The sequence below is a fragment of the Oncorhynchus nerka genome, linkage group LG13 (assembly GCF_034236695.1).
Source record: "Oncorhynchus nerka isolate Pitt River linkage group LG13, Oner_Uvic_2.0, whole genome shotgun sequence".
Taxonomy (NCBI): domain Eukaryota; kingdom Metazoa; phylum Chordata; class Actinopteri; order Salmoniformes; family Salmonidae; genus Oncorhynchus; species Oncorhynchus nerka.
This window is the reverse complement of record NC_088408.1, coordinates 93633013-93648897: the sequence shown is the minus strand read 5'-3', so window position 1 is coordinate 93648897 and position 15885 is coordinate 93633013. Positions and strand designations below refer to the sequence as shown.

General features: G+C 44.5%; 1 protein-coding gene across 1 annotated transcript in view; it reads right to left on the bottom strand.

Moving 5' to 3' along the window:
* Nucleotides 1-1752: 1752 nt before the first annotated feature.
* Nucleotides 1753-15885, bottom strand: part of mamdc2a (MAM domain containing 2a) — a 107716-nt gene continuing 93583 nt past the window's right edge. Inside the window, exons 8-14 of the mRNA XM_065026853.1 lie at nt 14580-14726; nt 13665-13930; nt 13473-13569; nt 10293-10448; nt 9870-10129; nt 8878-8965; nt 1753-2597 (exon numbers count right to left, since the gene is read on the bottom strand). Of these exons, the coding sequence (XP_064882925.1) occupies nt 2536-2597; nt 8878-8965; nt 9870-10129; nt 10293-10448; nt 13473-13569; nt 13665-13930; nt 14580-14726 (1076 nt within the window). The 3' untranslated portion in view covers nt 1753-2535. The remainder of the gene's footprint in view (nt 2598-8877; nt 8966-9869; nt 10130-10292; nt 10449-13472; nt 13570-13664; nt 13931-14579; nt 14727-15885) is intronic.

Here is a 15885-nt window from a genome sequence, read left to right as displayed (position 1 = left end):
CCTAAAGCCTAAAGGATACTCCAGAGTTCTTTTCTTTTTAGAGTGTGCTCCCTGGTCTTTAGAGTGCGCTCCCTGGTTTTTAGAGTGCGCTCCCTGGTTTTTAGAGTGCGCTCCCTGGTTTTTAGAGTGCGCTCCCTGGTTTTTAGAGTGCGCTCCCTGGTCTTTAGAGTGCGCTCCCTGGTCTTTAGAGTGCGCTCCCTGGTTTTTAGAGTGCGCTCCCTGGTCTTTAGAGTGTGCTCCCTGGTCTTTAGAGTGTGCTCCCTGGTCTTTAGAGTGTGCTCCCTGGTCTTTAGAGTGCGCTCCCTGGTCTTTAGAGTGCGCTCCCTGGTTTTTAGAGTGTGCTCCCTGGTCTTTAGAGTGCGCTCCCTGGTCTTTAGTGTGTGCTCCCTGGTCTTTAGAGTGCGCTCCCTGGTTTTTAGAGTGTGCTCCCTGGTTTTTAGAGTGCGCTCCCTGGTTTTTAGAGTGCGCTCCCTGGTTTTTAGAGTGCGCTCCCTGGTTTTTAGAGTGTGTTCCTGGTTTTTAGAGTGTGCTCCCTGGTTTTTAGAGTGTGTTCCTGGTTTTTAGAGTGTGCTCCCTGGTTTTTAGAGTGTGTTCCTGGTTTTTAGAGTGCGCTCCCTGGTTTTTAGAGTGCGCTCCCTGGTTTTATTTGTCAATGTTTCTGGTCAGTTGTGAACTTGGTCAGTAGCCTTAACTAGTCAGTAGCCTTAACTAGTCTGTAGCCTTAACTAGTCTGTAGCCTTAACTAGTCAGTAGCCTTAACTAGTCTGTAGCCTTAACTAGTCAGTAGCCTTAACTAGCCAGTAGCCTTAACTAGTCTGTAGCCTTAACTAGTCTGTAGCGTTTGACAGAGCCGTCAAGTGAAAGGAACTGAGATATTTGTGTACTCCTGCCAATACGTTTTACTGTAATACTATTTCAAACAAGCAAATCTAAACCTGAAATATTTAATACACTTGGCTTGTTTTTTCCCCCTATAGATTCTCCTAGAAACTGTGATTATATAATTTGTTACATTAGGAATATGCTTTTACAAAAACAAAAATTGAAAAAAATATATATTAAACATCTTGTCATTTTTATTTGTATTAAAACAGTACTCTATATTTTGCTACATACATCTGTAAACAGACGGATTGTTTAATCATGTTCCCTGTGCTTGTTTACCAGACTTCACTTTTAAGCTGTAAACTGGTGACATCATAAGAAGGCACAACACTGAAAGCAGCAGGTAGGTGAGTTAAAAGGGAGTTTTCTGACCAGCATCCCATTGACAGCCCGACTAGACAAAACCTACAACTGACCCATACCTTAACCCTAACCATAACCAAATCCTTAACCCTAACCTTAACCCTAACCTTAACCAAATCCTTAACCCTGACCTGAACCTTTACTGAAATTAAATATTGATTTGCACATCAGCCACGTTTTCTTAGTTCACGTGTCAAACTCATTCCACAGAGGGCTGAATGTCTACAGGATAGTCAATCTTCTCTCGTACCTGTTTGATGAATTAAATTCACAGATTAGTAAGGAACTCCCCTCACCTGGTTGTCTAGCACTTAATTGAAAGAAAACTCAAATCCAGCAGACACTAGGCCCTCCATGGAATGAGTTTGTCACTCCTGCCTTAGTTCTTCCCAGGTGAGGGTATCAACTGCTTCTATTTGCTTTGACGGTCAATCAGACAGTAATACTGATTTGGTCACACAATTTCCCTGACAAGTGTTCTAGGTTCTATTAAAACAAATAATGTGTCTGCATTTATGTTTATTTGTTTATTTGTAGAGCATCATTTACATACTAAACTTCAGCAGAACATAGCCCTACGTAGGAAAACACGTTTAAGAAAAGAAAAGTAAGAAACCTGAGAAAGAGAAGAGTAGCCTATCCCAGTAGACTTTGATATATGAATCGCTGGTTATCTTCTGACTTCAGACCTAAAGCTGGACACAAATCCTTTGTCACAGTGAGGAGTTAGATATCATTTGCAATGCATAGTGTAAATGTTAGATACACATTCGATATACAGGTGGGTCAGTGCTTTACAAGTTTAGTCGAATATTTACTATTGCATTTGTATACAGACTATTCATGTATTATTTTTGACAGAATAGAGACGTGTGAATTCTCTGCAGTTATGATCTTACACCACTAGGGGTCAGACATGAACTGTGCAGTAAAAACGTTTGAGTTTATAAAACAATCCAACAACATATTTCTGCACTGACAATACATAAATCGAGGGGAGTAAAAATAAATTGACATAAATCCAGAAAATATTACGTTTGAGCATATTGAATGATTTTCTACAAAAAAAAAAAGAGTTTTGACTGTACAAAGGTCTGTCAGCCTACATTTTGTCCTACCTTGTACACGAAGAAGAAACAGTGGGAAAACTAATGACTGGCACTTAGCATGTCTCTACTCTATAGGTAAATGGTCTTGCAGGAGTTACTCCAGTACACACAATCTCTCACCATTGTCCCCACCCAGTCTTCTATCACACACAGACACACAGACAATCCAGTGTTTCCCTCAGTACTCAATCTCGTTGAAGTTTTCTGAAAAGCCGGAATATGGAATTGTGTCTCCAGGATCTAGAAGAGAAATTAGAATGATTAACATGCATCCACAGGAGGTTGGTGGCACCTTAATTGGGGAGGACGGGCTCGTGGTAATGTCTGGAGCGGAATCTGTGGAATGGTATCAAATACATCAAACAAGTGGTTTCTATGTGTTTGATGCCATTCCATTTGCTCCGATCCGGATATTATTATGAGCCGTCCTCCACTCAGCAGCCTCCTGTAAATTCACCTGTGAAACAATCTCATGTTGGAAGGGAATCTAAAACAGTGTCTATCATGATTGGGGTCAATTCCACAAATTATATTCGAATTCAACTCTCTCTCCCTGTATTCAATTTACTTCAATTAAAATTCTAGGTCATTCTTTGAATTCAGAAATAATTAAATTCCTCTTAATTCCAATGTAAGGTCAATTCGAAGAATTCAATTCCCAATTCAATATTATCCCCAACAATTCTGCAAATTCCAATTTGAATTCAATTCCATCAGGCTTTCAGGCGGATCATGCCACTGTTCAGACAACTTAAGTATACTGGAAATATAGCAATACACGTTGCAATGATTCAAAACCAATCTTACCAATCTTACAGTACATTTTTTATACTATGTTCATTAATTCCATTAACGGAGAAATGTAAAAATATTGAATTTAGTTCCATGTCAATTCTCCACTTCCTGAAAAAAAAAAAAGTGGAATTTCAAATGAAATTAGAATTGATCCCTGGTGTCTTATCTATTGTATATCTGGTCCCCAGCCGCCTCTCATGGAGTAACCTGGGTACGAGGTGGTTCTATTCATATTTCTATGTATAAAGAACGGTCTTTTCTATACCTGATAAGATAAGCATTAAGCTATTCTATCACGTGCTGTACTGACCACACCAGCCCCTGTCTACACAGCATTAAGCTATTCTATCACGTGCTTTACTGACCACACCAGCCCCTGTCTACACAGCATTAAGCTATTCTATCACGTGCTGTACTGTACAGACCACACCAGCCCCTGTCTACACAGCATTAAGCTATTCTATCACGTGCTGTACTGACCACACCAGCCCCTGTCTACACAGCATTAAGCTATTCTATCACGTGCTGTACTGTACAGACCACACCAGCCCCTGTCTACACAGCATTAAGCTATTCTATCACGTGCTGTACTGTACAGACCACACCAGCCCCTGTCTACACAGCAGCCCCTGTCTACACAGCATTAAGCTATTCTATCACGTGCTGTACAGACCACACCAGCCCCTGTCTACACAGCATTAAGCTATTCTATCACGTGCTGTACTGTACTGACCACACCAGCCCCTGTCTACACAGCATTAAGCTATTCTATCACGTGCTGTACTGTACAGACCACACCAGCCCCTGTCTACACAGCATTAAGCTATTCTATCACGTGCTGTACTGACCACACCAGCCCCTGTCTACACAGCATTAAGCTATTCTATCACGTGCTGTATGACCACACCAGCCCCTGTCTACACAGCATTAAGCTATTCTATCACGTGCTGTACCACACCAGCCCCTGTCTACACAGCATTAAGCTATTCTATCACGTGCTGTACTGTACAGACCACACCAGCCCCTGTCTACACAGCATTAAGCTATTCTATCACGTGCTGTACAGACCACACCAGCCCCTGTCTACACAGCATTAAGCTATTCTATCACGTGCTGTACTGACCACACCAGCCCCTGTCTACACAGCATTAAGCTATTCTATCACGTGCTGTACAGACCACACCAGCCCCTGTCTACACAGCATTAAGCTATTCTATCACGTGCTGTACTGACCACACCAGCCCCTGTCTACACAGCATTAAGCTATTCTATCACGTGCTGTACTGTACTGACCACACCAGCCCCTGTCTACACAGCATTAAGCTATTCTATCACGTGCTGTACTGACCACACCAGCCCCTGTCTACACAGCATTAAGCTATTCTATGACCACACCAGCCCCGTCTACACAGCATTGTACTGTACTGTACCACACCAGCCCCTGTCTACACAGCATTAAGCTATTCTATCACGTGCTGTACTGTACTGACCACACCAGCCCCTGTCTACACAGCATTAAGCTATTCTGTGCTGTACTGTACTGACCACACCAGCCCCTGTCTACACAGCATTAAGCTATTCTATCACGTGCTGTACTGTACAGACCACACCAGCCCCTGTCTACACAGCATTAAGCTATTCTATCACGTGCTGTACTGTACTGACCACACCAGCCCCTGTCTACACAGCATTAAGCTATTCTATCACGTGCTGTACTGTACAGACCACACCAGCCCCTGTCTACACAGCATTAAGCTATTCTATCACGTGTGCTGTACTGACCACACCAGCCCCTGTCTACACAGCATTAAGCTATTCTATCACGTGCTGTACTGTACAGACCACACCAGCCCCTGTCTACACAGCATTAAGCTATTCTATCACGTGCTGTACTGTACAGACCACACCAGCCCCTGTCTACACAGCATTAAGCTATTCTATCACGTGCTGTACTGTACTGACCACACCAGCCCCTGTCTACACAGCATTAAGCTATTCTATCACGTGCTGTACTGACCACACCAGCCCCTGTCTACACAGCATTAAGCTATTCTATCACGTGCTGTACTGTACTGACCACACCAGCCCCTGTCTACACAGCATTAAGCTATTCTATCACGTGCTGTACTGTACTGACCACACCAGCCCCTGTCTACACAGCATTAAGCTATTCTATCACGTGCTGTACTGACCACACCAGCCCCTGTCTACACAGCATTAAGCTATTCTATCACGTGCTGTACTGACCACACCAGCCCCTGTCTACACAGCATTAAGCTATTCTATCACGTACTGTACTGACCACACCAGCCCCTGTCTACACAGCATTAAGCTATTCTATCACGTGCTGTACTGTACTGACCACACCAGCCCCTGTCTACACAGCATTAAGCTATTCTATTCTGTACTGACCACACCAGCCCCTGTCTACACAGCATTAAGCTATTCTATCACGTGCTGTACTGACCACACCAGCCCCTGTCTACACAGCATTAAGCTATTCTATCACGTGCTGTACTGACCACACCAGCCCCTGTCTACACAGCATTAAGCTATTCTATCACGTGCTGTACTGTACTGACCACACCAGCCCCTGTCTACACAGCATTAAGCTATTCTATCACGTGCTGTACTGTACTGACCACACCAGCCCCTGTCTACACAGCATTAAGCTATTCTATCACGTGCTGTACTGTACTGACCACACCAGCCCCTGTCTACACAGCATTAAGCTATTCTATCATTCTGTACTCACCAGCCCCTGTCTACACAGCATTAAGCTATTCTATCACGTGCTGTACTGACCACACCAGCCCCTGTCTACACAGCATTAAGCTATTCTATCACTGTACTGTACTGACCACACCAGCCCCTGTCTACACAGCATTAAGCTATTCTATCACGTACTGTACTGACCACACCAGCCCCTGTCTACACAGCATTAAGCTATTCTATCACGTGCTGTACTGACCACACCAGCCCCTGTCTACACAGCATTAAGCTATTCTATCACGTGCTGTACTGACCACACCAGCCCCTGTCTACACAGCATTAAGCTATTCTATCACGTGCTGTACTGTACTGACCACACCAGCCCCTGTCTACACAGCATTAAGCTATTCTATCACGTGCTGTACTGTACTGACCACACCAGCCCCTGTCTACACAGCATTAAGCTATTCTATCACGTGCTGTACTGACCACACCAGCCCCTGTCTACACAGCATTAAGCTATTCTATCACGTGCTGTACTGTACTGACCACACCAGCCCCTGTCTACACAGCATTAAGCTATTCTATCACGTGCTGTACTGACCACACCAGCCCCTGTCTACACAGCATTAAGCTATTCTATCACGTACTGTACTGACCACACCAGCCCCTGTCTACACAGCATTAAGCTATTCTATCACGTGCTGTACTGTACTGACCACACCAGCCCCTGTCTACACAGCATTAAGCTATTCTATCACGTGCTGTACTGTACTGACCACACCAGCCCCTGTCTACACAGCATTAAGCTATTCTATCACGTGCTGTACTGACCACACCAGCCCCTGTCTACACAGCATTAAGCTATTCTATCACGTGCTGTACTGACCACACCAGCCCCTGTCTACACAGCATTAAGCTATTCTATCACGTGTACTGTACTGACCACACCAGCCCCTGTCTACACAGCATTAAGCTATTCTATCACGCTGTACTGTACTGACCACACCAGCCCCTGTCTACACAGCATTAAGCTATTCTATCACGTGCTGTACTGACCACACCAGCCCCCTGTCTACACAGCATTAAGCTATTCTATCACGTGCTGTACTGTACAGACCACACCAGCCCCTGTCTACACAGCATTAAGCTATTCTATCACGTGCTGTACTGTACTGACCACACCAGCCCCTGTCTACACAGCATTAAGCTATTCTATCACGTGCTGTACTGTACTGACCACACCAGCCCCTGTCTACACAGCATTAAGCTATTCTATCACGTGCTGTACTGTACTGACCACACCAGCCCCTGTCTACACAGCATTAAGCTATTCTATCACGTGCTGTACTGTACAGACCACACCAGCCCCTGTCTACACAGCATTAAGCTATTCTATCACGTGCTGTACTGTACTGACCACACCAGCCCCTGTCTACACAGCATTAAGCTATTCTATCACGTGCTGTACTGACCACACCAGCCCCTGTCTACACAGCATTAAGCTATTCTATCACGTGCTGTACTGTACAGACCACACCAGCCCCTGTCTACACAGCATTAAGCTATTCTATCACGTGCTGTACTGTACAGACCACACCAGCCCCTGTCTACACAGCATTAAGCTATTCTATCACGTGCTGTACTGTACTGACCACACCAGCCCCTGTCTACACAGCATTAAGCTATTCTATCACGTGCTGTACTGTACAGACCACACCAGCCCCTGTCTACACAGCATTAAGCTATTCTATCACGTGCTGTACTGACCACACCAGCCCCTGTCTACACAGCATTAAGCTATTCTATCACGTGCTGTACTGTACTGACCACACCAGCCCCTGTCTACACAGCATTAAGCTATTCTATCACGTGCTGTACTGTACTGACCACACCAGCCCCTGTCTACACAGCATTAAGCTATTCTATCACGTGCTGTACTGACCACACCAGCCCCTGTCTACACAGCATTAAGCTATTCTATCACGTACTGTACTGTACTGACCACACCAGCCCCTGTCTACACAGCATTAAGCTATTCTATCACGTGCTGTACTGTACTGACCACACCAGCCCCTGTCTACACAGCATTAAGCTATTATATCACGTGCTGTACTGACCACACCAGCCCCTGTCTACACAGCATTAAGCTATTCTATCACGTGCTGTACAGACCACACCAGCCCCTGTCTACACAGCATTAAGCTATTCTATCACGTGCTGTACTGTACTGACCACACCAGCCCCTGTCTACACAGCATTAAGCTATTCTATCACGTGCTGTACTGACCACACCAGCCCCTGTCTACACAGCATTAAGCTATTCTATCACGTGCTGTACTGACCACACCAGCCCCTGTCTACACAGCATTAAGCTATTCTATCACGTGCTGTACTGACCACACCAGCCCCTGTCTACACAGCATTAAGCTATTCTATCACGTACTGTACTGACCACACCAGCCCCTGTCTACACACCATTAAGCTATTCTATCACGTGCTGTACTGTACTGACCACACCAGCCCCTGTCTACACAGCATTAAGCTATTCTATCACGTGCTGTACTGACCACACCAGCCCCTGTCTACACAGCATTAAGCTATTCTATCACGTGCTGTACTGTACTGACCACACCAGCCCCTGTCTACACAGCATTAAGCTATTCTATCACGTGCTGTACTGTACTGACCACACCAGCCCCTGTCTACACAGCATTAAGCTATTCTATCACGTGCTGTACTGACCACACCAGCCCCTGTCTACACAGCATTAAGCTATTCTATCACAAAACAGAAATAGCTCAGTGATTACAGTATCAGAGTACAACTTTGCTGCTGATTTAGCCTGTCATTATGATGTCATACTAAACTGGTTGAAGTTTCCCCAGATAGAGTATAATGTGTTAACTGTGTAATGTGTGTTCTCAAGTTCTGATTCCCCCCTTTATCTATTCAGGCGAGTCCATTAAGAACAAATTCTTATTTACAATGACGGCCTGGCCAGAGAACCTACCTGCTGTGCACGGTCCTTTTTTAAACACAATGTCATCAATAGCGATATCACTTCTTATTGATGGTCCTCGGATCGCTTCGAATATAATCTGGAAAGAAAGGCAAAGAAAATCATCATCACAAACCCTGTTTCCATCCACAGTTTAAACCCTGTTTTGTCCACAGTTTAAACCCCGTTTCCATCCAGTTTAAACCCCGTTTCCATCCAGTTTAAACCTCGTTTCCATCCAGTTTAAACCCAGTTTCCATCCAGTTTAAACCCAGTTTCCATCCAGTTTAAACCCAGTTTCCATCCAGTTTAAACCCAGTTTCCATCCAGTTTAAACCCTGTTTTGTCCACAGTTTAAAACCTGTTTCCATCCAGTTTAAACCCAGTTTCCATCCAGTTTAAACCTCGTTTCCATCCACTGTCTCTCTGTCTCTGTGTGTCTCTCTGTCTCTGTGTGTCTCTCTGTCTCTGTGTGTCTCTCTGTCTCTGTGTGTCTCTCTGTCTCTGTGTGTCTCTCTGTCTCTGTGTGTCTCTCTGTCTCTGTGTGTCTCTCTGTCTCTGTGTGTCTCTCTGTCTCTGTGTGTCTCTCTGTCTCTGTGTGTCTCTCTGTCTCTGTGTGTCTCTCTGTCTCTGTGTGTCTCTCTGTCTCTGTGTGTCTCTCTGTCTCTGTGTGTCTCTGTCTCTGTGTGTCTCTGTCTCTGTGTGTCTCTGTCTCTGTGTGTCTCTGTCTCTGTGTGTCTCTGTCTCTGTGTCTCTGTCTCTGTGTGTCTCTCTGTCTCTGTGTGTCTCTCTGTCTCTGTGTGTCTCTCTGTCTCTGTGTGTCTCTGTCTCTGTGTGTCTCTCTGTCTCTCTGTGTGTGTGTCTCTGTCTCTGTGTGTCTCTCTGTTTCTGTGTGTCTCTCTGTCTCTGTGTGTGTCTCTGTCTCTGTCTCTCTGTGTGCGTCTCTCTGTCTCTGTGTGTGTCTCTGTCTCTGTGTGTGTCTCTGTCTCTGTGTGTCTCTCTACCTGGTGTCTGCGGTCACACTCATAGTCCACCGTTGCCCTCATCCAGGAGATGCTCTGCTCGCCGCGACGTCTCCATAGCAACGTGTCCTGCTCGCTATCGCCACGGCGCAGGAGTACGCTCAGCAAGCCGGTGCCAGAGCCGTACATGTGGTAGTAGAAGACCAGACACTGTGGCCCCGCGGAGCCCCTCAGGTCAGAAGACAGTAGACGGGCTGTGTGACCAGGACGCATCAGAGAAGCCTCGACATACATGAAGTACCCTGAAGAGAGATATGAGATATGACAGGTTAGTGTCAGGAGGAGGAAGATATCAGGGGTCATACAAACACGTTGCTGACATACAGTACAGCATATCATCAGCATTACGTGTGTGTGTATAACTGATGCTGGGTGAATGGATGAATGAACAAACTGGTGACTCACCCACCCCTGTAGTGTGGTCTCCTCGGGGCCCGGTGTAGGAGGTGGGGGTTTGCCCTCGCACCCGGAGCCAATCCCCTTTGTCTGTCTCCTTCTCCTGGCTATAGCCGCAGTCCCCTGTCTCAAAGTTACACTGGCCAGGCAGGGGTCTCAGCGGCCCTGGAACACACACACACACACACACACACACACACACACACACACACACACACACACACACACACACACACACACACACACACACACACACACACACACACACACACACACACACACACACACACAGCTGTTTTAAGGAATCTGACAGCAAAGCTTGATTAAATGTAGATACAGTGTTCGGACTCCCTGGAGGTTGGCAGTTGGCAGTGATGTTTGAATGATGACACGTGATTTCATAACGAGATAAAGAATAACTCCTTTCCCACTGGGCAAGAACCGGTTGCATCAACATTGTCTCCACGTAATTTCAACAACAACAATTATATCTGATGACATTGAATCAACGTGGAAAACTAATTGGATTTGCAAAAAGTCATCAAGGTAAAGGAATTTAGTATTTTTTTCACCCAACTTTTAACCTAAATCCAATGACATGGTAAAAAATATATATATTTCACGTTGAATTCATGTGAGTCGACATCTCAACCTGCCCTGACCTTAGAGCTTTTTATGTCTCTATTTTGGTTTGGTCACGGTGTGATTTGGGGTGGGCATTCTATGTTCTATGTTTTTGTATTTCTATGTTTTGTCCGGGTGCGGTTCTCAATCAGGGACAGCTGTCTATCGTTGTCTCTGATTGGGAACCATACTTAGGTAGCTTTTCCCCACATGGGTTTTTGTGGGTAGTTATTTTCTGTTTAGTGTTTGCACCTTACAGGACTGTTTCGGTTTCATTTAGTCTCTTGTTATTTGTATTAGTGTTCATTTCAGTTCAATAAAAAAAAACAGGAACACTTCCCACGCTGCGCTTTGGTCCGACTCCTCCTCCTCATCCGACGACGAAAACCGTTACACAACCAAATGTAAATCAAAACTAGATGTTGAAATGATGTCTGAGTGGGTTGGCTGTATTTCTCCATTGCTCTTCACTACCAGGGTCATCAGCAGCAGAATCAGCGGCAGCAGTTTTATGAAAGTCATTAGCAACATAATCGCAGCCCTGCTGAATGGCAGTTTACTTTGGGACTAAAAGAGTTTAAATACATTGCCGCTTTGAAGATAACTGTTGTCTTAATAGTTTTAAGAATGACAACGTTACAACAAAACCTTTACAAGTGCTTTGAAATGTATTTCTGTTATGCATATGTGAAATAAATTAGAATTACAATCAAAGACAATTGATTTGTGATAGTCTTTGAAAGGTTGGCAGTAATATTATCATATCCCATCTAAACCGTTCCGAAGGGCTCATAGTTTTCACCACAACGGCATGAGAACAAAGCCCAAATGGCACAGAGGAACTGCTGTCAAAGCAAAGAAGTCGTCACTGCCCATGTAATTACCATATACCACCATAGACGGCGAGACCAGATGTTTTCCACAATGGCTGATCGTCTAAGGCTGCGTTTACTGTTATGGGCAAAGGACCTGATCTGATTGGTCAAAAGACCAATTAGTGGTAAAAGATCCGAATTGGGCTGCCTGTGTAAACGCAGCCTAAGAGCTTATAAATAGTAAGAGTTTAACTGAAGGACCCAGCCCAGTCTCCCAGCAGCTGGCATCAAAAACCACATATCCACAGCCGAGGCCTGTGTAGGAGGAAAAGAGGAGAGTTGTAGTTGATTTTATTTCAGCTTGAAATATTTTCTCATGCTACTAGCTACTCTGGCTTGAGCAAGGCCAGGGCCAGGATAACCCTGCTTGCAAGGTAGACCTGCCTGCGACTTTATAATCAGTGTCAGCCCTTGGCCCAAGAGGGAATTTCCTTAAGTTAAGGATTTCCTTAAGTTAAGATGTTGTTTTCTCCAGTGGGGGACCCACGATCACATCCAGCCTGTGACACTTCTTCAGATCAGGTTATGTAGTGAGGGATACCTGGCTAAACTACAACATCAAGTCCTGGACTGCTACCAGGATGCCACTGTTAAGTAGCACACTCCTAGAGTGGCTCCCGAGTGGCGCAGCGGTCTAAGGCATTACATCTCAGTGCTAAAGGCGTCACTACAGACCCCAGTTCGATTCCAGGCTGTATCACAACCGGTCGTGATTAGGAATCCCATAGTGCGGCGCACAATTGGACCCAACGTCGTCCAGGTTAGAGTTTGGCCGGGGTAGGCCGTCATTGTAAATAAGAATTTGTTCTTAACTGACTTGCCTAGGTAAATAAAGGTTAAATAAATAGAACTATGTTTTTGATATGTAACCTAGCCAAACTAGCTCTCTGAGCCAGCGGAGCTAACACAAATAGTCAAGTGTTTTAATAAACACTTCACTTTGGATGGAAACTAAAGAGCTTTGGGCTTGGCAAGCACGGCTAGAGAAAAACACCAACTTAAACTTAGAAATAGACTGTTTACTTCTACAAAACTCAACAATGGAGAACATCCAGATCTGTTAATCAGATGACCCTAGACACTGGGTATCTCTCTGTTTCAGTTCTGTTTAGAAGTATTGATGTCAATGGGAGAAATAGTTCACAGTTGCATGTGCAGTGGATATCACAAGGCAGGATTCAATCCCATGTGCAGTGGATATCACAAGGCAGGATTCAATCCCATGTGCAGTGGATATCACAAGGCATGATTCAATCCCATGTGCAGTGGATATCACAAGGCAGGATTCAATCCCATGTGCAGTGGATACCACAAGGCAGGATTCAATCCCATGTGCAGTGGATACCACAAGGCAGGATTCAATCCCATGTGCAGTGAATACCACAAGGCAGGATTCAATCCTATGTGCAGTGGATATCACAAGGCAGGATTCAATCCTATGTGCAGTGGATATCACAAGGCAGGATTCAATCCCATGTGCAGTGGATATCACAAGGCATGATTCAATCCTATGTGCAGTGGATACCACAAGGCAGCATTCAATCCCATGTGCAGTGGATATCACAAGGCAGGATTCAATCCCATGTGCAGTGGATACCACAAGGCAGGATTCAATCCCATGTGCAGTCTCCTTGACATAATGGCAAGATCAAAGACCTGACGTATACACGCCCAGGCCCTGCTGTCTTACCTGCTGTGATTCTACAGTCCCCAATGGTCACTGTGATGTCATCGAGAGCCACTTGACCACAGTCCCAGAAGTTTTTACAGATGCTGACGAACACTACCTGGGAGAAAGACACAGATATTACCAGGCTATCGTAGAGAGAAAAAAACTCAACTATTATCCCTCCCTCCCTTCTGTGTACGCATGCGTTGTTACCTTGGTAACCATGGGCTTCATATATGTGATGTCCACCCCTGTCCAGACATCTCTGGTGGTATCAGCCAGGCTCCAGACCTTCTCCTGAGCCACGTTGTGCTGGTCGTAGATGTAGAGAACCAGAGCGTTTTCCACTTTCCTGAAGCCGTGAAGGGCGTAGTGGAAACGCAGACAGTACTTATGGTTGCCGGGGAGGAAAGGACCGTGGAGACGACCCACGTAACCCGGCCGCGACGTGAATCGTGTGTTCGCCAGGAGGAACGAGCCTGGAGGGGAGATTTAGGATTTGATATGTTACGTCTCTCGATACAGGACATCACTTTAACCCCTACTTACATGTTCATATTATCTCAACTACCTCATAACCCCACACAATGACTCGGTACTGCTACTCCTTGTATATAGCCTCCATATTGTTATTTTATTGTGTTACTATTTAATTTTTTTATTTGCTAATTTCTTACTTGTTAACTCAGTCAGTCTCGTTTGTAAGCATTTCATGGTAAAGTCTACACCTGTTGTATTCAGCGCATGCGATTAATAAATTAGATTTGATTTCCAACTGACTCTAAATACCTGTTATTTAGTCACAATCATTATGGGGCGAAACATAACTTCCAAGTACATTTTTAACTTAGTTATGTATCGATGTTAATGGGAAACCTAAGTTCAAATACGACTTCAGCGGATGTTAGGATTCAGCCCTACGATAAAACATAAAGGGCTCATGAATGCTTGTGACAAGTCTTACAGGCTTTATGTTAGGCGTTATCGGATGCATCCCAAATAGCAACCTTTTCCCTATAGAGTGCACAACTTTTGGCCAAGGCCCTATGGACACTGGTCAAAAGTAGTCTACTATAATGGGGAATAGGGTGTAATTTGGGACGCGTCCATAAGAGTTGTATAACTCACCAGTCCCTGTGGTGTGATCTCCTATTCTGTAGGCGTTGGGCTTCACTGATACTCTGTTCCACACCTTGCTCTCCACTCTTTCCTGGTAGTACTGACACAGACCCTCCTCAAAGTCACAGTTAGCTATGGACGGGTCAACCACAGGCTCTGAAACAAAGCAAGCAGCTATCACACTGTAGTCATTCCATGAGGGTTGAAGTGAACAATGGTACCACGTAATTCCATGGGTTTGAAGCATTCCAAATGATCTAGACCAAGGACAAAAACAGGCCATTGAATAAATGTTGCCAGCTACGGTCACTTTAGCAAATGATACTACACCTTAGGGAGCTTTGGAAACGATACCTTAGGGAGCTTTAGAAACGATACCTGAGGGAGCTTTAGAAATGATACCTTAGGGAGCTTTAGAAACGATACCTTAGGGAGCTTTAGAAACAATACCTTAGGGAGCTTTAGAAACGATACCTTAGGGAGCTTTAGAAACAATACCTTAGGGAGCTTTAGAAACGATACCTTAGGGCGCTTTAGAAAATGATACTACACCTTAGGAAGCTTTAGAAATGATACCTTAGGGAGCTTTAGAAACGACACCTTAGGGAGCTTTGGAAACGATACCTTAGGGAGCTTTAGAAACGATACCTTAGGGAGCTTTAGAAACGATACCTTAGGGAGCTTTAGAAACGATACCTTAGGGAGCTTTAGAAACGATACCTTAGGAAGCTTTAGAAATTATACCTTAGGGAGCTTTAGAAATGATACCTTAGGAAGCTTTAGAAACGATACCTTAGGGAGCTTTAGAAAATTATACCTTAGGGAGCTTTGGAAAATGATACTATACAGTTGAAGTCGGAAGTTTACATACACCTTAGCCAAATACATTTAAAAACAGTTTTTCACAAAAATTCCCTGTCTTAGGTAAGTTAGGATCACCACTTTATTTTAAGAATGTCACACTCTGACCATTATTTGCGTTGTTTGTTTCTATGTTTTGCTTGGTCAGGGTGTGATATGAGTGGGCATTCTATGTTGTATGTCTAGTTTGTCTATTTCTGTGTTTTGGCCTGATATGGTTCTCAATCAGTGGCAGGTGTTTGTTGTTGTCTCTGATTGAGAACCATATTTAGGTAGCCTGTTTTATATTGTGGTTCGTGGGTTATTGTCTATGTTATGTTGCTTGTTAGCACAGTGTTTCTTTAGCAGTCACGGCCGTCTTGTTAGTTAGTTAGTTAGTTAGTTAGTTAGTTAGTTAGTTAGTTAGTTAGTTAGTTAGTTAGTTAGTTAGTTAGTTAGTTTGTTTTAGTGTACT